This window comes from Canis lupus, chromosome 10 (assembly GCF_003254725.2).
Source record: "Canis lupus dingo isolate Sandy chromosome 10, ASM325472v2, whole genome shotgun sequence".
Classification (NCBI taxonomy): Eukaryota; Metazoa; Chordata; class Mammalia; order Carnivora; family Canidae; genus Canis; species Canis lupus.
The window spans coordinates 26,716,491-26,738,188 of NC_064252.1; the positions used below are offsets into that span (position 1 = coordinate 26,716,491).

Below are 21,698 nucleotides of genomic sequence, written 5' to 3' on the forward strand. Positions count from 1 at the left end.
AATTGATCAAAGCCTCCTGAGAAGTGATTGCTAATATTTGCTAGCTCTGTAATTAAAATAATAATTTATTTAAGCTGAAATTAACAGTTTAAGGATGAAGTTTTTTCCTTTTATGTATACCTTTAATAAATGGGATAGTAATTTTTAAAACCTAAGCAAACCCCTAAATCGTCTTTTCTGCACGCAAAAACTACTTTTAAAATACCTTTTTTTAAAAAAGATTTTATTTATTTCATTTATTGTTTATGATATCTTTGTTTTAAGATTTTATTTATTTTTTCATGAGAGACACGCACACACACAGAGGCAGAGAGAGAAGCAGGCTCCATGCAAGGACCCCGATGTGGGACTCGATCCAGGGTCTACCAGGATCACACCCTGGGCTCCAGGCGGCGCCAAACCGCTGCACCACCGGGGCTGCCCTAGAACACTTCTCTAATTGAAATGTAGTTGACACTCAATGTGACATTAGTTTCAGGTGTTCAACACAGCAGTTTGACAACTCTATATGTTATGCTGTGCTCATCACAAGTGTAGCTCCCATCTGTTACCCACAAAAGCTACTTTTAAGGGCATCAAAAAATATTCACATTAATGTATAGATGTGTGTATGGGTTTGAGATTATTTGAGATGGGTTTTGTTGTTGTTGTTTTGTTTTTAGGGATAAGACAGTTTAATTTAGAAATAAGCTTTGCACAGCCTCCCAATCAGAAGGGAGCCTAAGAGCCCACCCTTGGAGAGAAAAGCCATCATGGAAGGTAAGGCCCCCAAGTGGGGAGGAAACAGCACGGAGCTGGTACCAACAGTGCCACAAAGCAAAAATATGGAACACTTCACAAATTTGCCTGTCATCCTTGCGCAGGGGCCATGCTAATCTTCTCTGTATCATTCCAATTTAGCATATGTGTTGCCGAAGCGAGCAAGAGACAGTCTTGTCACCTCTCATTTCTGTCTGTGTGGGGCCAAGAACAGGACAAATTCCCAGCAGGCCCCTGGGCTGACCTCCCAGCCCCCTTACATCACTGGGCATGGGTCACAACTCTTCCTGCTGTATACACCCATCACCAGCTATGGGTCCCGCGGAACCTGGAAGACAGAGGTGTCCCTGGCCCTTATGGGACTTGGGTTGTGGCTCCCAGGGTCCCCCAGAGGGATGTCCCACCGTGGTATGACAGGCAGCCACATGCAGACCTGTCCCAGAGTCTGAGGCTGCGGTGTGCCAGGGCTCCTGCTCCTTCCATGGCTCAGAGCACGAAGATCAGGATGCGGTTCTCTTCAGCAAAGTCCTCTAGGGGCACCTCCTTCCAGTGCAGCCTTGGGGTGGTCAGCAGCACAGCCCCAGGCAGGAGAGCTGGGGCTCTCACCCACCCCACCCTGGGGAAGGCCCTGATGGTGGAAGCAAGGAGCAAATGACAAATTGGGGTCTCACACACGGTGCTAGAAACATTCTCTGACAAGCCCAGGCGACTGATAATGACCTTCACCAGTGACCAAAGGTCAGGGGCAGCCTCCAGGAGTGGTTGCTTCTAAATTAGCTACATAATCAGGCCAACATACTCATGTCTCCTGGCTGTGGCCTGGAAAAATCCCCCTCAGCAATGTCTGGGAGGCCCACGTGTGCCCCCAGGCCCTGGGGACCTGCTCCCCTCCCACAGTATCTGGGATGCTTGGCTGGTGCAGCACTTTCTGGGCGTGTTCTGAGCTGTCCGTGCATTTTGGAGGCAGAGCTCAATGAATCCATTAGAAGGATTCTTTCTAATGAGCCCCTAGAAGTTTATCTTTTCAGACAGCCCCAGAACTGCCAAGTCACAGGGAGATTTGGATCTTTATTATCACTCCCCCTAAGGGCTCTCTGAAGACCCCAGGGAAGGAGACAAAGGTGATGTGACACTATGAGAGGCTCCCCTCAGGCAGGACCGCTGGCCCTGGCGAGACACTGGTCCTCACCGTGAACAGAAGCAGGGGACCAAGGCCAGGATGGGGAGAGCAGGTGGTCAGCAGCCAGGCTCCTCTGGCCCCCACGCTGGCCTACTGCTCCGGGGACCACACTGCCTGACGAAGCTGGCAGCATGGGATCAAAAGAAGCCCCAGCCTCCTGTCTCACCCCCTCTCAGGCGCAGCCTCTGGGCATCCACCTGTCACCTGTCCTCCGCCCCCAAGCTCTCCTTGCTGTGCAAAAGAATCTGGGAAATTAACACACACACACACCCCCAACCAACTGAAAAGTATTTGAAAAAAAGTTTCCCAACATAACAGAAAGAACAGGAAGAGGACAAGTTTGCACAGAGCTGGCTGCAGTCTGTGGGAGATGAAAGAGAAGGCACTTCTCATCTGTTTTGCATTCTCTAGAAGAGGGAGGGATCCTCGGGGCCCCAGGGCTCACATGAGCCGGAATCATCCTTGATTTTATTTGTAATCGCTTAGGAGTCAGTCCCCCCAACCCATGGCCTTGACCCTCCCTGGCAACTGTCCGCTGACCTTGCCGCAGGCCAGATTGCTATGGAAGAGAGAAACAAATCATTGTATTGAGGGATATCTTTGTACAGAAGCTGAACATTTGCCCAAACTAACTAGCAGAACAGAGGAATGAATGGCTTCCTCCCCCTTGTCCACCTTTCTATTGGAGGGGACTCAGGCTGGGAGAGTCCAGAGACAGTTCTTTCCATGTTTCTTTACAGCCTCTGCCTCCATGGATGTATATCCAGGAGGCTGGGTGGTGGCAGATTTGAGAAGCAGCCACCACTTGGCACTCAGGACGTTGCCAACAACCCAAGGCTTGGCCTCTGCATCAAGCACTGTGATGGTCTTTTTCCCTCTTGCAATGAGTTTTCCCCTAGGGTTTCCTTGCCACATTCAGAACAAAGACCAAGCTTTCTTTCGTGGCTGTGAGGTCTGTGTGTGGGGTCTCTGCCTTCCTTGAAAACCTCTGCCTCCCAACTACTCCATTCCAGCTCCACTGTCTTCCTTCTGTGCCTCAGATAGGCCAAGCTTGTCCCTGCCTTGGGGCCTTTGCACTTGCTGCTGCTGCTTCTTCTTCTTCTTCTTCTTTTTTTTTTTTTTAAGATTTTATTTATTTATTCATGAGAGAGAGGCAGAGACATAGGCAGAGGGAGAAGCAAGGCTCCTTGAAGGGAGCCTAATGTGGGACTCAATCCCAGGACCCCAGGATCACACCCTGGGCTGAAGGCAGACACTCAATCGCTGAGCTACCCAGGCGTCCCTGCTGCTGCTTCTGTTGGGAAAGCACTTGTCCCAGATCTACGCAGCTGCCTCCTTTTCTTCATCAGGTCTTCTCTCAGATGGGGCTCCTCAAAAGGCCTGCCCTGGCCACCCTAGCTAAGCACCTCATCCACATACCCTGTTCCTCTCTGCCACGCCACCCTATTTAGTCTTCCTATGATACAAGTCTGACCTAAAAATCATCTTGCTTCATGTGTTCATTGTCTGTCTCCTATTCTCATAAGAATCTAAGCTTCTTGAGGGCAGGGGTGTGTCTGTCTTTTCTCTGCCAGCTCCCCAGCACCTAGGTGCTAGGCACACGGTTGGTGCCCAGAAAGTATCTGTTGACTGACTACCCAGTGTCAGAAAACTGAAGGATATAGGAGTCCCTGCTCTCAGAGGGCTCAAGCTTTCCCAGAGATGACAAGGGACCAAACAGAACTCTCCTGTGTCCCCAGAACTATGTAAACCTTCAAATGGGGACAAATGAAATCTGGCTAGTTCTACCTGGGGAAGCCAGATATGGCTTCATACAGAAGGACTTCCCAGAATCGAGTTTTGAAAAATATGTAGGTGCTTCCCACGTGAACAAAATAATAATAATAATAATAATAATAATAATAATAATAATAATAATTAGGGACCATTCAGGAAACAGCAGGCAGATTAATTAAACCAAATGAAAGGTTGTACGGGGTGCAGGGGAAGGGGGCAAAGACCATCAAGAGAAAGGACTTGGGTTTCCTTCTAGAGAGAACCATTGGCCCCTGTGAGGGTTTTTTCCTTGTTGATATTTTGCCTCCTTCCAGCATTGAAGAGTCTTAAACAGAGGGATGACTTGGTCAGAACTGCATTTCGAAAAGATCCCTCTGCCAAAATTGGAGCTCCCTGTATCCCTTGCCCAATTATGACTGTATTCAGGCATAATTCCAAAAGCCTCTACTGCCCTCTTTCTAAAAATAGTTAGTCTTTCTTTTGGGGGCACATAAGTTTGCAGCACAATCATTCAGGAGGAACTATGCATGTTTCAATTCCTTGAGACTTATACTGTCCCCTGACTGCACGTCTTCAGCTTTTTTGTCCAGTTTCGTAAGTCAAATGACATCCTGTGGCAGATCTCATGGGGTCATGGGAGGAGATGAAGGACATCTTGTGGACTAGAGCCTAGGTGTTGTTCATCTCAGCTCCAGGTCTTTCATGTTTGGACAGAAACCCAGCATCTGCAACAGTGAGGTGGGACAATATGAGTATCTGGCCACTAAGATTGTTTTGAGGTTTAAGTTAGTTAATATTATGCATCGCACTTGGAAGAGTCCTTGAAATGATGAGCACTATATGTAGTGTTTGGTATTCTCTCTGACCAACACAGATTCAACTTCTAGAGTTGATCAAATAAATTGAGTTTCGGTGGAAGAAAAACATGTAAGTGTATACACTGTGTGTGTATGTCCCCATTTCCCTCTGAGCCAGCTTGGGGCATATATATACTTACACTCTCACAGACCTACTATGTACCCAACAGAATTCCAGGTGCTATATGTGTGTCATCTCATTATCTGCACAATAAACCTACAAGATAGGAATGATTACCCCCATTTTACAGATGAAGAACACCGAAGCACAGGGAGGTTGACAGCTAAACATCAAAATGCACCTGTTTGAACCTTCATCCCCCCCTGCACCTCAGTACCGGGAGGACAAAAATCCCATCATTTCCATCTTTGCATTCCCAAAGCCCAACACAGGGAGGGAAGGGAATACCCAGGGACTGTTTGCTGGGTCTGTATCCCTGTAAATGTTATATGGTCAAGATTAGTCTTGAAAACCCTTTCAATGTTCCACTCATGGGTCCAAAAAATATTTATTGAACACCTACTACTGGAGATAAAGTGTATCGGATAAAGTACAAAACCCCCGCCCCTGTGGAGCTTGGAGTCTAGTGAAGCATAACTCAATGATTAATATAATATCAGGTAGTGTTAAGGGTCAGGAAGAAACAAGGTAAAAAAAAAAAAAAGGTAAAAAAAAAAAAAAAAGAAACAAGGTGACATAGGGAATAGAGAGTGACAGGTACTACTTTAGATAAGGAGGTCAGAGAGTACCTTTCTGCAGAAGAGAAATTTGAGCAGAGTCTGAAAGAAGTGAGGAAACAAGACATGTGCCCATCAGGAGAAAACGTGAATGTTCCAGGCAGAAGGAACAGCACGTGTCAAGGCCCTGGAGTGGGAATAAGTGTGGATTTTGCAGAGCCCTTAAAGTGAGGTATACATGGTGTTATAGCTCAGCCCTTCACAGTGAAATCTGTTGGCTACCTAGATCCCCCTGGGTGGATGCCCTTTATCATGTGCCCACACCCATTCCCACCCCACCTAGGTACCATGTGCTTTTCCTTCCAACAGCCAGCACCTGTGCCTCTCCTTCTGGAGACCTCCCCAGAATACTGAAGCACATTGAGGCGGAAAGCAGGAAGTGCCTGGGAATTGACATCTGCCCCCCTGACACCTTCTCCTTGCAGCCTTTAACCAGTGCATGGAGGAGAGGAGGCTGGGAGGGCTTCTCAGAGGTGGGAACATCTGACTGGGGCCTTGAATGATAAAGATGAGTTTGCCCTCCAGGCCTCCTCTCCTCCAGGTAGTGGACTGCTCGCCTATCTAGTATGACGGTTCCTTGGATGTCAGTTTGATTGGGCTCTGGGATGCCCAGAGAGCTTGTAAAGATTATTTCTGATATGTTATGAGAGTGTTTCCTGAAGAGATTACCATTTGATTCCGTAAACTGAATAATGAGATCCACCCTCGCCAATGCGTGCTATAATGTATCCATTGTGGACCTGAACAGAACAAAAAGGCAGAGGAATGGCGAATTCTTTCTCTTCTTGAGCTGGGACATCCATCTTCTCCAGTCCTGGTTCCCTGGCTTTCGGACCAAGGGTCTAACAGCTGAATCATGAGAGGCCAGGAGCCAAGTGAGGCCCCCTGCTACCAGCTTTCCTGGTTTTCCAGTTTGTAGACTTCTTGACCTTCATAACCACATGAGCCAATTCCTATGAACAAATCTCCTCTTATATATTTCTATATACATCCTCACAGTTCTGCTTCTCTGGAGAACTCTAATAAATTTAGACTCCCAAGACAACCTATACGTACTTTTTGTGGTAGGCTGAATAATGCCCCATCCACCCAAAGATCTCCACATTCTAATCCCCAGAGTCTATGAATGTGATACCTTACATACACTGTATAATATGTTACCCTAGGGTAAAAGGGACTTTGCAGATATCATTAAGGTAAGGATGTTGAGATGAGAAGATAATCCTCAATTATTTGGTGAGCCCAACGTAATCACAAAAGTCCTTATTAGAAAGAGGCAAGAGGTAAGTCAGAGGAAGGCAAAAGTAAAGACTAAATGATGCAGTGATTCTATGAGCTGAGGAATGCCAGTAGCTTCCAGAAGCTGGAAGAGACAAGAAATGGATTCTCTTCTTGAGTCTCCAGAAGGAACCAGCCCTGGGGATATCTTGACTTTAGCTTAGTGACACTGATTTTGGATTTCTGACCTCCGGATCTGTAAGATAATAAGTCTGTGCTACTTTAAGCTATTAAGTCTGTGGTAATTTGTTATAGCAGCCATAGGAAATTACTACATGTCTATTCTAGCACCAGTCACACTACATGGCAGGTGCCTCTTTCACCTGACTGAGGGTTCCTCAAGCCTGGGGCACCTTTGTCTAGGTGGTTTAACACAAAACCTTAAAAAGGGTCACAAAAGCTGCTGAATGAACTAACAAATGGATTTAATGGTTACCCACTTTATCTGGCTGCTTGTCTCTCTCAGCCTGAACACACACACACACACACACACACACACACACTCTTCAATTCACACAGTTCATCTGCCCATTCACCGTGATCATCCCCAGGAAGGCAGCTCAGTTCTTATGTGAAAGCCCACTTGGGGCTGGCCAGCAAATAACTATTTTTCAAGAGCATGTTGATTTTAAGGAAGGTGAGGGGGATTTCTCCCAAGATAATTAGACAAATCTGCATAGATGCAGGGATGAGAAGCAGAGATTTTGATGTGGTCGATTAGAAACTACAAGAATTAGGATTATAGTACAGAAATATAAAAATCCCCTTTTCTAATATACAAGTCATGAAAGCAAGAGACAATCCTGATTCTCACTACATGCCGATTCTTCTCCACCTCCATCTCAGCCCCATCACAGCCACGAAAATGGTGGCAAATTTTTCATTTGATGACACCAAGAGAGGTTTGCTTTATATCATTAAGGGAGAAAAGCAGATTGCAGACAGTGTGATTCATACGATCCCATTTTGTTAAAAAGAAATAACAAATACATATACATATACTATGTATCTACAGTGTACACATACGCATACATACGTGTGTTTATATAGGCGTAGAACAGAGGCTGGAAGAGGATTCATGAAGATATTAATAATGGTTTGATGGAGATTATGGACAGGAGGGTCTTTTTTTAAATGTATTTCTAAAGGACAAGACTGCTGGTGCAATAAAAAAAAATAAAGTCTAAATAATTCAAAAGAAAAGAAATGGAGCGTTTTGCGTGGCAGGGCTACTCTGTGTGTCCATTCCGGGACAGCCAGGTCTTCCAGTCCGTCCTCAAATAGGAAGCTGGGGTCTGGTCTCCCTGTGAGCAATGGCGGAACCAGCAAAGGAGCTGCAGGCAGCCGGAGAGTGACAAGGCCAGGGGGCCCGGGGATCAGAAAACATATAGACAAGATCATGTGGGTGGTGTCTGCCAAATGACCCGAGGATGGCCCGCTCAGGCCTCATCTGGGGTGCCAAGGGCCCATTCTCACCCCACAGCCTCTCTCTCTCCCTCCCCTCGCCGCCACACAGTCCTCGCTGCAATCTTCATCCCGCCTCCCGGGTGAAGGCAGGTGCCGCCCAAGACCCCGGCCGCCGGCCAAAGGACAGATGCACAGGATCCTCCCGGCCTTCCTCCACCCCATTTACCGCCCCCACCCCTCTTCCTGCGGCGGAGTTCTTGTTTTAATTCATCTGAACTGGTTACAAAACCACACTCCCACGAATACATAAATAATGGATTGGGGAGGAGGAGGGCAATGTTTTAAAGAAATTCCCGCAGGGCCTGGCAAGGCAACAGCAAATGCATTTCTGCTGTATCATATTTAACTGTTTGCAAACTTCTGCTGGGAGGATGCGCAGCAGCTGCAGCGACTCCATGGTCCTTCCCCTGCTGGGGCCTAGCGAGTCTTGCAAGGGGGAGGTGTGAACAGGAGGGAGAAGGTGTCAGCTATGGCGGGCCGGGAAGATGGAGAAGGGAGCAAAAAAGTGCCTGTTAGACTGCACTGCGCCAGACCAGGCTTCGCACGAGCCTAGCACCCACCGGGTTCCGGGCCGGCACTCCCGCCGCGCGGCGAGGCCCCTTTAAGAGCCAGCGCGCGCCCCCGCCCCGCGAGCGCTCACTTTCCCTAGCAACCGCCCCGGGGGAGGGGGAGGTCCTGGCAACGCCGCGCCTGCCCCGAGGGGTCACGTGACGGCCCGCAGCTGGAACGCGAGCGCGCGCCCCGCCGCGCGCCCGCCCGCCCGCCCGCCGGGGCCTGTGCGCTGCGGCGCGTGCGCGAGCGGTGCAGCACCGGCCGCGGGAGCAGGGAGTATTATGGGCTGTGGGTGCCGCTGAGCAAGATGGAGCTGTCTGCAGTGGGCGAGCGGGTCTTCGCGGCCGAATCCATCATCAAGCGGCGGATCCGAAAGGTGAGCCCCCTCCCGAGGCGGGACGCCTGGCCCCGCAGCCGGTGTCCGGGTCCGCGGCCCATCGGGGCGAAGCGGTCCCGCCGACCCGGGCTCTCTCGCCCACCCCCGCGCCGCCGCCTCCTCGCGTCCCCGCATCCTCCCCACCCCCACTCCCCCCTTTTTTTCTTCTCTGTTTTTCAGGGACGCATCGAGTACCTGGTGAAATGGAAGGGGTGGGCCATCAAGTAAGCGCCGGTGGGGGCCGGGGGCGAGGGGGGAGGGGAGGCAGCGGACAGCGGGGCCTTTTTTCCCCTTGGGGGTGGGGGTGTAGGGGGTGCACGTTTGCTGCTTCGCATGTGCCTCTGCCTGTTGGGTTTTCATTTTTATTTCGTGCATGTGTGACTCGGCAGGTACAGCACTTGGGAGCCTGAGGAGAACATCCTGGACTCGCGGCTCATTGCAGCCTTCGAGCAGAAGTGAGTTTGGGGAGCTGGCAGGGACGGCGGGGCCAAGGCTCGGCTGGGGCGCCGCGCGGGGAAGCGGGGGAAGCGGGAGCGCCGGGGCGGGCAGCGCGGAGTGGGGCCCGGGAAGGGGCTCTTTTTAACCTTTGGCGTTTCTCGGCCGCAGGGAGAGGGAGCGTGAGCTGTATGGGCCCAAGAAGAGGGGACCCAAACCCAAAACTTTCCTCCTGAAGGTAACCTGGCCCAGCCCCAGCAGCCCCCTCGCGGGCCCCTAGCCCTGGCGCAGCACGGGGCCTGCAAGGGAGGGACAGATCCGCGGCTGCCCAGGCAGGCGGACCTTTCCAGAGGGGCCCCAGCTGGGCAGGGGGTGGTTGTGAGGCCCCCGCCGACGAGCCCCTGGCAGCCGGCCCTGGCCCGCGTCCGCTTCAGCAAGAGGGGCCTGGGAGTGGGGAGTGAGCGGGGAGGATAATCCTCGCTGACAAAACCGGGGTTTGGGGGTTTGGGCAGGCCAGCCGGGCTCCAGCATGGGGATGGTTGAGGCAGGTGGGGGCTGTCCACCTGAGGGGGTGGCAGGGAGGTTACTTCTGCACATGCCGGGAGGCCAGCCCTCCCCTCTCCCCCAGCCTTGAGATGGGAGGGCTCTGCCTGGAATTAGAACCCATGGGGAGAGTAAATGTGGTTTCCCTGAAGGCTGGGAACAGGGAGCATTTGGGGGCCACCTGCCTCCCCGCCCCCCTGCTTCCTTCTCTCTTAGGATTTGCTCTGCATGCCTCCCCTCCTGTGGAGGGGAATCCAACTTGAATTTGACCTTAGATCACTTCACTTTGAGCTTATCACCTGGGCTGGGCCGCTGGCTTCTCCCCACCCCTGGCTGTTTCTGGAGACGAGGATGGGGTGGGAGGGAGTGAAAGCGGAGCTCATCGGCCTTGGCAAGGGAGGGAGACCTAGCTCCGGAGGAAGCCATCTTAGAGGTTTGGGGGGGATTATCTAATTTTCCTCAGTGAGGAAGAACAGAGTCGGAGAGCGAAGGTGAGATGGCCCTAGGAGAGAGGCAAGGCTGCAGGCGCGCCTCCGTGGGACACCCCAGTCGCCCCAATAATCTAATGGCTCCGGGCCCCTTCCCACCCTGACAGCCTGTGTGGCGATTGGCAGGGGAATGAAGGGCAGGGAAAGCTCCGCAGGAAAGCGACTGTGCAGAATGCGCAACCTCAGCATCTCCAGTTTGTGCAAAAGGCTCAAAGCCCCAGGAGGGTGGGGGTGGGCCTCTCCAGCCCCACCCCCACCCCCACCCCGAAAGGACTGTGCATGTGTAAGGGTTCGGACTTAAAGCAGAGCCGTGGAAGAACTGTCGGTGTCCAGAATTACCTATTTCCGTGACTCCTATTGCCAGCCCACACTCGTTAGGGGGACCCGCGGAGGAGCTCCCTCAACCCTTCATGCCTGAGAGGAGGGATGGGGCGGAGCAGCTGGAGGGCGGGTGGCTGTGTGACAGCCTCTCAGCGCAGCTGGAGCACCCTCTAGCGGTGAAGTGAGTAATGACCGTGAGCTTGGATTTCACGAAATGCCATTTTCCTCCTTGATAGCTCTAGCTTCTGAGCTGGCGGCTCTGGGCCTAACACGGTGCCGAGCCCTCACATTGATTATCTCCTTTAATCCTCTCAACCCTATGAAGGCGTAGGATTCCCATTATGCAGATGAGAAAAATCGAGGCCCAGAGAGGGGAGGTGACTTCTGTGAGCTCCTACCCCCACCCCCACCCCCCCACCCCCCAGCTTCCCGGCTTCATTCTGGCTCCTGGTCTTCACCCTGTCCGTCAGAGAGTCCACATCAGGTTGAAGGGACAAGGTGAACACACCCCAGAAACTGAAGGCTGCAGAGATGGGGTGGCGGGGGGAGGTGGAGAGGCAGATGAGAGGACCCGGACCCGGACCTGGACCTTACGAGAGTGATGTGGATATTTGTAAGGGGTGATGGAGACCAGCTTGGTCTGAGCCCAGAAGTCTGTGAGTCACCGAGGGGCAGTGTGTATAGTAAACAAATTCTACTGAACACTTACTTTCTGCCTGCAAGGAAACAGGAGCCCAGGAGGTAGGTTCTGATTTATCCCCACTTTACACATAGAAAAACTGAGGCCAGGGAGGTGGTGGACTTGCCCCAGGTCACAGAGAGTCCGTGGTAGGGTCCAGCTCGTTCATCTGTGCTGTCATCTGTTGTACATGCCAGCCCCTCAGAGCCGTGCCTCTCCCCCCGTTTACCCACAGCAGTAAACACTGGCTGTGGTTCACATTTTTAATTCACGGGCAGACCCAGGTCCCACCTTCACAGAATTCTCAGCCTGGGGAGGGGAGAGGAGCAGGAAGGTTAAACTAGTCTCTTTAAAAAAAAAAAAAAAAACTTAAAAGCTATAAAGTAAGAAATGTTTCTCTTACAAAGTTTGGAAATCATACATTAGTAGAAGATTGTTGCTCATAAACCCCCTGTCCGTCCCACCCCCCCACCCCCCATGGATAAATCTAGTATTTGTTGAGTACTTGCTGTGTGCCAGACCTGGTGCTGAACAGGTGTTAGCATGTTATCTGACGGTATGTGATGGGCCCCCCAGCCGGAGTTTCATCCCAGGTCTGAGGTTTACCCCCTTTCACCACACCCTGGGGACCATCACCATGGGACTGGGGCAGAGGCCTGGGAGCTCAGGAAGCTCGCTGAGGGCATCAGCGCTGACCCCCTGGGGGATAAGAGGGGAAGGTTCCCCCAAACTCCCTTGGAGATGAACCTGCAAAAGGCCCTGTTTGCCAAGCCGAGGAAAGGCTAATTCTCCCGCCTGGGTGTGAGAAGGGATGCAAGGGAACCAGACCTTGGCTCCGCTGGCTGGCGTGCTGCAGGAGGAGCTGGCCGCCCTGGCATGGGGCAGGCTGGGCCTTGTGTGCTGCCACCTAGTGCTCAAAGGGTTGTTGGCCAAGCAGCTCCCCAATCTTTCCCATGTAGAGTTAAAAGTGTGCTGCTACCACATTCCAAAGACCCCTTGTTAATTCAGCAAATAAGTCTGCAAACACTGCTTCTGGGGGTTGTGGTCAAATACGATCTAGTTTTGCCTGAGGGGCACCCGGGCCACCACACACGGACTGTTAAGTGCCTAGTGCTGTGGGGTGGGATATGGAGAGGCCCCAGACTGCAGATCCCGCTCCCGGGGAGCTCACAGACTGTCCGTGGGTATGTGTCCTCTTGACCTCTGTCTCCCATGTGGATTAAGCCAGACACCGCCTAGTGAGTCTCCCCCACCAGGAGCCAGGCTGTCTGTAGATGACGGATCAGTCACTGCCTCTACCCTCTGTCCAGTCATTGCTTTTAATCCCTTGACCACCTCTGGGCTCTCCATCCCCACTGTTTGTCTTTGTGGCACCCCTGTGGCAGGCCACCAGAGCCTCAAGCGTGGTTGGCTCAGAAAGGACCAGGGCTCCCTCCTCAGGCTTCATCCTCTGATGAAGGATGCCCCCCCTAAGCTGTGCTCTTCTAGGCCCCATTCGTCCTTTATTATGTTGAAGCTCCCAGCATCCTCCCCGCCCATCCCTTGTCTCCATGGAGGGCAGCCCCTGTGTGTGTTCATAGTTGTAGCACCAAGCAACCTGTGACTCTACTACTTTGTTAGTGAAGGAAGGACTGGCAATGGTGGACGGTTTATGTGGCCTTGAGAGTTCCTTGCCCTGAACTTGGCAAGGTCTCTCAGGGCCCTGCCACACCCCCCACCTTCCACGAGGTGGTAGGTGAGCTTCTACAGAGTGCAGGTGCTTTACAGATTTCACAGCTGGGGGGGTGCAGCAGCAATTCCCCTGGCTGCCCACAGGCCTGCTCAGCCATCCCACCCCACCCTGCAGGCTATCTTGGCTCCCATATGAGGTTGGTCCCATCCCTTGGCCTATCCCTGCCAGACCCTTGTCTCACTGGGGTGAATTCCAACCTAGGCTTTAGGTGCCAGCTTCGGAATCTGTAGGCACTGATTTGCTCAGACCCAGGCCTTGCGCCACATCCGGGGGAGACATGAATCAGACCCAAGAGGGGAAGTGGAAGGGGCTGGGAGCGTACAGGAGGGGCCAAGAGGGCCAAGTGTCTGTCCCAGAGGTGATGACCAGCCAGGAAGGGAGTCCAAGCTGGAGGTGCAGCCTGTTCAAAAGCAGAGAGCACAGAGCCCTTGGGATCCTGCAAGTAGGTCAGTAGCCCTGGGGGGTGGGGTGGAGCAGGGAGGGGCCTCCGTCTTCCTCTGTCACCAAGAATTGGTCCGAGGAGGAGTGCCAGGCTAGGCCAGGATCCTCCACGGAACAGAGTTAGGTAGGGGCTTCTAGCAAAGGGCTGTTCTTCCCACGCAGTGACCTGATGGCTATACTCTTTGATGTCAGCGAGGACAGCTACCAACCCATCTGTCCCCGGGGCCCACAGCCAAGCTAGCAAAAGCCATGGATCTTAGAGCCTTGCTTGGTCGAGGGTACCCCTGCCCGCAGGCCTGTGCACTTTGCTCCAGCTGTCTGACCCTGTTGCCTTGGGAGCTCCGCAGATGCTCCGAGATGCTCTCGGGCTGGTGTAAGGGCACAATGCTTGTGGGTGGCTGGCGCCCACAAGCCGAGGCTCTGCTCACCCTGCGCTCTGCCCCACAGGCGCGGGCCCAGGCCGAGGCCCTCCGCATCAGCGATGTGCACTTCCCGGTCAAGCCCAGCCCCAGCGCCTCCTCGCCCAAGCTGCACTCCAGTGCAGCCGTGCACCGGCTCAAGAAGGACATCCGCCGCTGCCACCGCATGTCCCGCCGCCCCCTGCCCCGCCCAGACCCCCAGGGTGGCAGCCCTGGCCTGCGCCCCCCCATCTCGCCTTTCTCTGAGACGGTGCGCATCATCAATCGCAAGGTCAAGCCTCGGGAGCCCAAGCGAAACCGCATCATCCTCAACCTGAAGGTGATCGACAAGGGCACAGGCGGGGGCGGCCCCGGGCAGGGGGCCGGAGCCCTCGCTCGCCCCAAAGTCCCCTCCAGGAACCGCGTCATTGGCAAGAGCAAGAAGTTCAGCGAGAGCATCCTGCGCACCCAGATCCGCCACATGAAGTTTGGCACCTTCTCGCTGTACAATAAGCCCCCGCCCGGCCCTCTGCCTCCGCCACCGGCGGGCAAGGCTGACACGGCGGCCTCCCCGGGCCCCGGGCTGCTCCTGGCTGCCCCTGCTGCCCCCTACGATGCCCGCAGCTCCAGCTCGTCCGGCTGTCCCTCACCAGCACCGCAGTCCTCCTCCGACCCTGATGACGTGCCCCCCAAGTTGCTCCCTGAGACCATGAGCCCGTCTGCTCCCGACTGGCGCGAGCCCGAAGTGCTTGACCTGTCCATCCCTCCTGAGGCCGCGGCCACCAACAAGCGGGCGCCTCCCGACGTCCCTGCTGCCGTGGGCCAGGCACTTACCGCGGCCCCTGAGCCTGCCAGCGCCTCCTCCGAGCCTGAAGCTGGGGACTGGCGCCCCGAGATGTCACCCTGCTCCAATGTGGTTGTCACCGATGTCACCAGCAACCTTCTGACAGTCACTATCAAGGAATTCTGCAACCCCGAGGATTTCGAGAAGGTGGCTACTGGGGTAGCAGGTGCCACTGTGGGTGGTGGCAGCGGTGGGGTGAGCAAGTGAGGGGGCTCCACTGAGGAGGGGGGCTTGGGGGGGCCCTCCTGCCCAAAGTCCTACTCTTGCTCCCACCCCCGCCCTTGCCCTCAGACACCTCTGCCTGTGCTTTGCTTGTTTCAAATGGCTTGGTGTTGACCCCCTGGGATGGGGCCGGGCAGTTGGAGCCCTGAGGCCTCGTGGGAGCAGCAGTCCCAGAACAGGTTAGGGCTGGAGTGGGGCGAGGGCACTTGGAAGTCCTCCCTCTTGCCTCTTGGCATCCTCCTTGCCTGAGCATGGTGGGGCCTGCTGGGTGGCTCCTAGGGAGCCCCCAAGCCTGGGGTTCAGCTGCCTCATCCGCATCCCACTCTCTCTCTCCCTGGCTTGCTTCCAGCTCTCGCACACAGCATCTGATTTCTCGGTGCTAACCTGGCAGCTGCGGGGCCCCTTAGGAGACCCCCTCCCACCGTGGGCACTGTCCCTTTCCCTCCCCTGGATGCCTGGGCAGGAGGGCCAGGGATGGCAAAGCCCAGTCAGAGGTTGAGGTGAGGCCGTCCTCGGTCCCTCCCTCAACGCCAGTGAGGGTGGCAGGAGCGGGGCCAGAGGCCTGGGTCTTCCTGCCCACTTCTGGACAGACCCAGCTAAGGTGGTCCCCTTAGCTCCACTCCAACCCGGCTCCTTCCTCATCCCTGTCTCAAAGGTTGGAGGGGCTGGCAGGGTGCCCCCCCTGCCACAGCCTCCCAGCATCTAAAGGGCCCTTCAGTTCTTGACCAAAGGTGCTACAAGAACCTGCCGTGGAAACTTCCAGCTGGCGTGCCTACCTGCCGCCCCACGGCATGTTTGTGCATGTACCTGGATGTGCACAGGGCCCGCCAGGGCTTTCCAGGTGGCTTCCTTGAAGGTTCCTCAGAATGAGGTGGTCAAAGGCCCGGCCGTGCTGGGGTGCGTGCCCCCACACCCTTCTCTCTGGGGCGGTCCGCCCCACCAGCCAGGCCTCTGCTGCAGACACAGCATGGTGGAGACCCAGGTGGAGAGGGGAGTCCCAGCCCTGGCCTTCTCCTTCCTCCTCGGTGTCTGGGGGAAGGAGGAAGCCTGGAAACCATTCCCAGGCAGGGGGCTCCTGCCTCTCCAGCCCCCCTCTCTCTTGCTTCTGACCCCTGAGGCTTTTCTCACAGCACAGCCTGCTCGAAGCAGTGGGAGGCCCTGGAGCCCAGGGCAGCTTTCCTTCTCTCTGTTGCCAGGGAGCTGAGGTGTCCATGCCAGCAGAGACCAAGGCCCCAGTCTTAGGCCAGGTACTGGGAGGGCGGGGAGGCCAAAGGGGGTGACCAAAGAGGGGGCCTGTGTTCTTCAGGAGAGGGAAGGTATGCGGGACCCGGCTCTGGTGCACTGTGGGAACCCCTCTGCCCCCGCTAGGCCCGGGTCTCAGTTGGCATTGGTGGCATGTCCCTGAGCATGGCTCAGGGAGCTTCTTGGCATGTGCTGCAAGAGGTCACAACTCAGAAGCATGATGGCAAAAGGTAGGAGGAGGCAGAAAGGGAATCCCGTTAGGTAAACAAATGCCTTTGTCCGAAGTATAGGAGGATTTGTTCTTCCAAATCTCCCTGCCGGGGGCTGAGGCATGGCCCCTGCTCCTCCCCAGCCCAGGGTGTAGAACAAGGGCCCTCACAGGGTTTGGGGGGCTGGTACTCCTAGACCCCTCCCTACCCTGCCCTTTGTGTTGGCTCTGTGGCCGTCCAAGTGCCAATTGGCTTCCCCCCAAATAAGGGCTGGTATTTCTCCTCTGTCCTTAGAGGGGATTTCCCCCCTGACCCCTCACCCCAGGTGAGTGACCACCTGGGTGCCAGTTACAGGTGTTTCCAGAGACCATAGAAATGTGTTTTCCTGAGAGTCCGTGTCATTCGTGACTTTTTTTGTAAAGAAGTTGTGTTTTCAGAGGTGATTTTATGACAGGAAAGTGAAAGAATTAGTTTTGCAAAAAAACAAAAAACAAAAAAAGAGGAAAAAGAAAAAAGAAATAGAAAAAATATTGTGGGATTCCTATGGGGTCGGGGTGGGAGTGGGGGGGAGAGAAAGAGATATTTAAAGAAAAACTAGTACCGCAATGATTGCACAGGTGAGGTGGCGGTGTTAGGAACGGGGATGGAGGCCTAGGCCTGGCTGCCAGGGCCCTAGCATCTGGCCGAATGCTCGATCTCCTTGGCCCCAGGCAGGGGACGGCCTCCCTCCTGTCCTGGGCCCAGACCCCACACCTACCCTCCTTCAAAGGGAAGGATGACCACTGGCCCTGAGGGAGCTAGGCAAAGCTGCAGCGGCCAGGCAAATGGAGCAGAGATTTAGGGGGAGGTTGTGTGTTGGGGGGGGGGGGGTCAGCGGGAGTCCCACTGTTGCATCATTGGTGACTTTGTCCAGGAAGGCTGGTGAGCAGATACAGTTGGGTTTTCTTGCTCTCTTCAATTCGTTTGCCAGCTTGTCGGGTCGTCTGGTCCCTCCCTCCTCATCACCCCAAAGACCATGACACCCCTGAGCTTCCCTGGCCAGGTGGGGATACAGGCTTCAGGAAGACAGGAGCTGTAGACTCTGGGAGAATCTTAGGTGGTGGCCCTAGGGGATCGGGGGTAACCACGGGGAGAGGGGGATCCCTTCTCTTTCCACAGGTGGGTTGCTGTGCCTGATGCTCAGCCATGTGGCCCCCACCCCATCTCAGCACACACATAGGCACGCATGCACACTGCTTCGAGGTGGGCACCTCCTCTGGGAGGCCTAGGTGGGCACAGGGGCAAGAGCAAGTGGAGCCCTCCTTACCTCTCTCCCAGAGTGGCTCTGAGCGGGGACCCATAACTCTCCCCCCACACTCTTGCACGAATCAGCCTCCTATGGGCCCTTCCTCTCCCCTTGCTGCTTTTCCGTTTGCCTAATTACCAAGCAGAAGTTGCATTCTGGTTTGCTTTATTTTTATATGTGAAATACCCCCAAAGCCCGAGCTCCTCCCATATTCAGTATCGGTTGGGGCATCGATCGTCTCCCCATAATGCCACCCCCTCCCCACCCACGTGTCATAGGAAACAGGTGAGGTCTGGTGTCTCTGGTTTGAGATGGGAAGTTGGGGCACCTCCCGGTCTCATCCCCCTCTCTGACCCTCAGTGTGCCCTTCTGTGAAATGGGTGTATTGGGTGCAGGGCCTCTTCATAAAGCATTGCTGGTGTCCAGACAGCTGCTGAGGATTCAGTGCTGGTGGAGGGTGCTGGCACTGGGGCCTCCAGCCTCCCTCCCACAGCCCCCTTTCATTCTTGCCTGCACAGGGGTCTGGGGCAGAACAAGCTCCATCCTTCCCCTGCTCTGGAAAGAAGTGATGATCGAGGCCCACCCTCAGTGTGACATGGGCAGAGTGAGAGGGATCACCCTATATAAAAGACCAGGGAACTGGGGCTCAGAGGCAAAGCTGCTTCTCTGGGGTGAAGGGCCCAGTTGCTCTGGCGTTTGGGGGAAAGCCCCTTCAAAGGTGGGGGCCAGGGTGCTGAAGCCACCACAGAGCTGACAGGCTCTCTGCCCCCCCCCCCCCCCCACAGCCTGTGCCTGGCAGTCGTGGGTAAGGGGTCAGCCCAGAGGAGGAGACTATTAGGTCTGAGGGGCTGGGCCGTCACCAATCCTTTTAGCCTCCATGGGACCCGAGTGGACACACCACCGTTCCCAGCTTTGGGGGTTTTTATTGGCTGTTTGGGTTGGGTTTGTGGTTTTTTTGTTTTTGTTTTGTTTTTGCACTTGGCCCACGCCGGACAGTGGAGCCCCACGTGGTCAGTTCCACTTTCGGGCTCCCATGCACTAGCCCAAGGCAGCCTCTTGGAGGCTGGTATGGTTTAAGGAATCACTTTTAAAAAGAAAAGGAAAGTGTTTAAAGGTTTAAGTTTTTTTCAATCTGCATCTCCTCTCAGATTCAGAAAGTTTAGGGGCTGAAACTCCAGGAGAGGGTTTCCCTAGCCTGACTCCGTCTTGTGACAGTCAACAAGGTGCTGGGATAGGGGGCCGGGCCGAGTGGGGACGGAGGACCCCACCTCCCAGGCCCGCAGGGTCCCCCCGCTGCACCTTGAAGGAGTCAGTACCCCACTCCAGCAGTGAGTGAGTGCCTACTGTATGCGGAGCTTCAGCTAGGCAAAGTGGGGCTGATGGTCTAAGGGGGGGGCCCCTCGCAAGAGGCCAAGGTAGAAGGAACGAAGGGTTCTGGGGCCTACCCCTGTTGTTGAGTGGAGTGCAGATGGACACTTTTTGTTCGTTTTAATTTAAAAAACACAAAGGCCTAAAGAAATGTATCTTATAATTTTTTTTAATTTTTGAAAAGCTCATTTAATGAATTGTGCACGAATGAATTCTATATATATAAAATATACATATATAGCTCTATATTTGGGGAGGGGCACTGTCTCTTTTTTTCTCTTTCTCATTTTAAAAATGAAGTGTTGTTGCCTTTGTCTGTGGTTCAACCATCCAGCTCCCAGCTGGCTAAACTTTGCCTCCAGTGGTTTAAAGAGAGGGAACTAGTTGGGTTGGCAGGAGACCAGGAATGGAGATGCAGCCCGGCGTGGGGGTGGGTCCCCTCTGCCCCCCCCCCCCCCCCCGTCCACCTGCCCCCTCCCAGAGGTCGAGGGTGGAGAAGACGGCTCGTGTTGGGTGTGGGTCTTGGTTCTGTTGTTCTGGATTCGGTTGTTTCTGGGCCGGGGGAGGGAGGGTTTGTGCCGAATACTCTCGTCTTGTACGTTTAGTTCTGCTGCTCTTCAATGTTGTATCAATGCCAGGAAGGGGGAGTGAAAAGCCTCTTTTGCCCCCCCAAATAAATTGTCACATTCCGAAGCTAAGGCCTAGCCCCTGGGGTAGGGATGTGTCTGTCTCGTTTCTTCCCCGCCGTCCCCATGGTCCAAAGGAGCATCAGGCCAGGCCCCTCCCGCTGCAGGAGGGTGGGGGGGGGGGTGGCCTGTCCCTCCAGCTGTGACTCATTGCCAGCCCATTGTGAGGACCCCTGCACAGCTGAGACCCAGGTCCTTCCACTTCTCTGACCCTGAAAAAGGCCAAGTAGGTGGTGGGGGGAGGGGGGGCACCGCTCCTTTTCCCCACTTGGAGTCACAGCCCCTGCAGAGGTGGGGCCTGTGGGGCTGGATCCCTAACAAGTTTCTCGCCGCCAAGCCTGGGAGACCAGGCCGGCTCAGAGACCCGTTTTCTGGGCGCTTGGGCACCTTCTCTGATTAGAGGAGCCCTCTCCCCATGTAGGGCGACCTCATGGCTTCAAAAGCTGCAGCCCCAGGCAAGCCCACACCTTCCTCAGGGGCCGCTGCTCTGCTCTTGAGCCACACCTGTGTGCATCCTTAGCAACCGTTTGCCAGGCCTCGAGCAGGTGTCACCCCACATCCTCTCCTTCATGGCACCCCCACCCCCTCAGCCTGAAATCCCAGTGTCTCCCTGCTTGGCTGTCTCCCTACCCTGCACACCCCCAGCTCCTGACAGGTCTTTGCAAAGCTGCCTGGTTGGCCAGGCTCCGTTTTTGCCTGCACCACCCCTGCCCCTTCCCCACCAGTGCCACTGTCTCAAGCCTGTTGGGAGCCCACGGGAGTGCTGTCCCCACCCACCCTCCTCAAGTTCTCTCCAGGTGCCTCCCATGGCCCTTAGTGCCGCCTGAGCACCTGTCCCTACTGGCCCCTAAGGGGGCGGCCGCATCTCCCCACTGACAGCCTAGTGCCTGACACATGCTAGGCCGTCCCTTCAGCTTTTCTCCCTCTTATTGTCACCCCCTTACTGATGGGGTCAGTGAAGCTGAGGAGTAGCCGAGCAGCAGGCCTGGGACCCCAGTGCAACTCATCCAACTGGTCCTGGACCAGCAGGACAAATGGGAGTGTCGGCAGGGAGGAGGGAAGGTGGGCAGGGAGGAGGGAAGGTGGGCGAGGGATGTGGAGTCCCGCTGTGAAGTCAGGGCTGGCCCTCCTCCACGGCACCCACTCCATACCACCCCTACCCCTCCTCCATCTGGTCATCTTGCCAAGTTCTGTATTTTGTTCTCCAAAAATCCTTAATCCGACTTACTGAGAAAACAGCCCTGAGCTCAGTGCACCTACTACAAGCCAAATACCAATGAGTGCTTTACTGTCTCTCTTCATCCCCTCCCCCTCCCCCTCTCTCCCTCGCCTCCCCCCAGTCCCCCTCCCTGCTCCCCTCACTGGTGCCCAATGAAGCCTCACGTGAGGAGCAGTGTCACGGGGGAGGGGGCTTAGTTAAAGCAGTCGATGGATGCTGGATGCATTTGCCTGAAGCGGCATGGCTCCCAATGGTGGGGGGCTGCCCTCCAGGCCTGGCTCGTGCCCACAAGCCCTACACTCTCTGGGATTAGGAACACGGGGCTGCCCTTGTGAGGCTGCGGTGTTCAGAGATTTAGAGTCACTACTGTCCTTGGTCATAAATCCTGCCTTTACTTAGGACCAACTTCTGTGTATTTGCTGCCCATGAGTGAATATGAACAACAGCTTCTTTAAAGAGGGGGGATCCCTGGGTGGCGCAGCGGTTTGGCGCCTGCCTTTGGCCCAGGGCGTGATCCTGGAGACCCGGGATCAAATCCCACATCGGGCTCTCGGTGCATGGAGCCTGCTTCTCCCTCTGCCTGTGTCTCTGCCTCTCTCTCTC

General features: G+C 54.8%; 1 protein-coding gene and 1 non-coding gene across 2 annotated transcripts; one reads left to right on the forward strand and one right to left on the reverse strand.

Moving 5' to 3' along the window:
* Positions 1 to 818: 818 nt before the first annotated feature.
* LOC112675778 (U6 spliceosomal RNA) lies at positions 819 to 926 on the reverse strand. Its single transcript, XR_003146055.1, has one exon. It is a non-coding gene; the product is annotated as a U6 spliceosomal RNA (small nuclear RNA).
* A 7,887-nt stretch (positions 927 to 8,813) lies between these two features.
* On the forward strand, positions 8,814 to 19,888 carry CBX6 (chromobox 6). The gene is made up of 5 exons (XM_025459655.3): positions 8,814 to 8,983; positions 9,164 to 9,207; positions 9,373 to 9,438; positions 9,590 to 9,656; positions 14,070 to 19,888. Exons 1-5 carry the CDS (start codon positions 8,915 to 8,917, stop codon positions 15,069 to 15,071), a joined length of 1,248 nt encoding a protein of 415 aa, XP_025315440.1. The 5' UTR covers positions 8,814 to 8,914; the 3' UTR covers positions 15,072 to 19,888.
* The last annotated feature ends 1,810 nt before the right edge of the window (positions 19,889 to 21,698 follow it).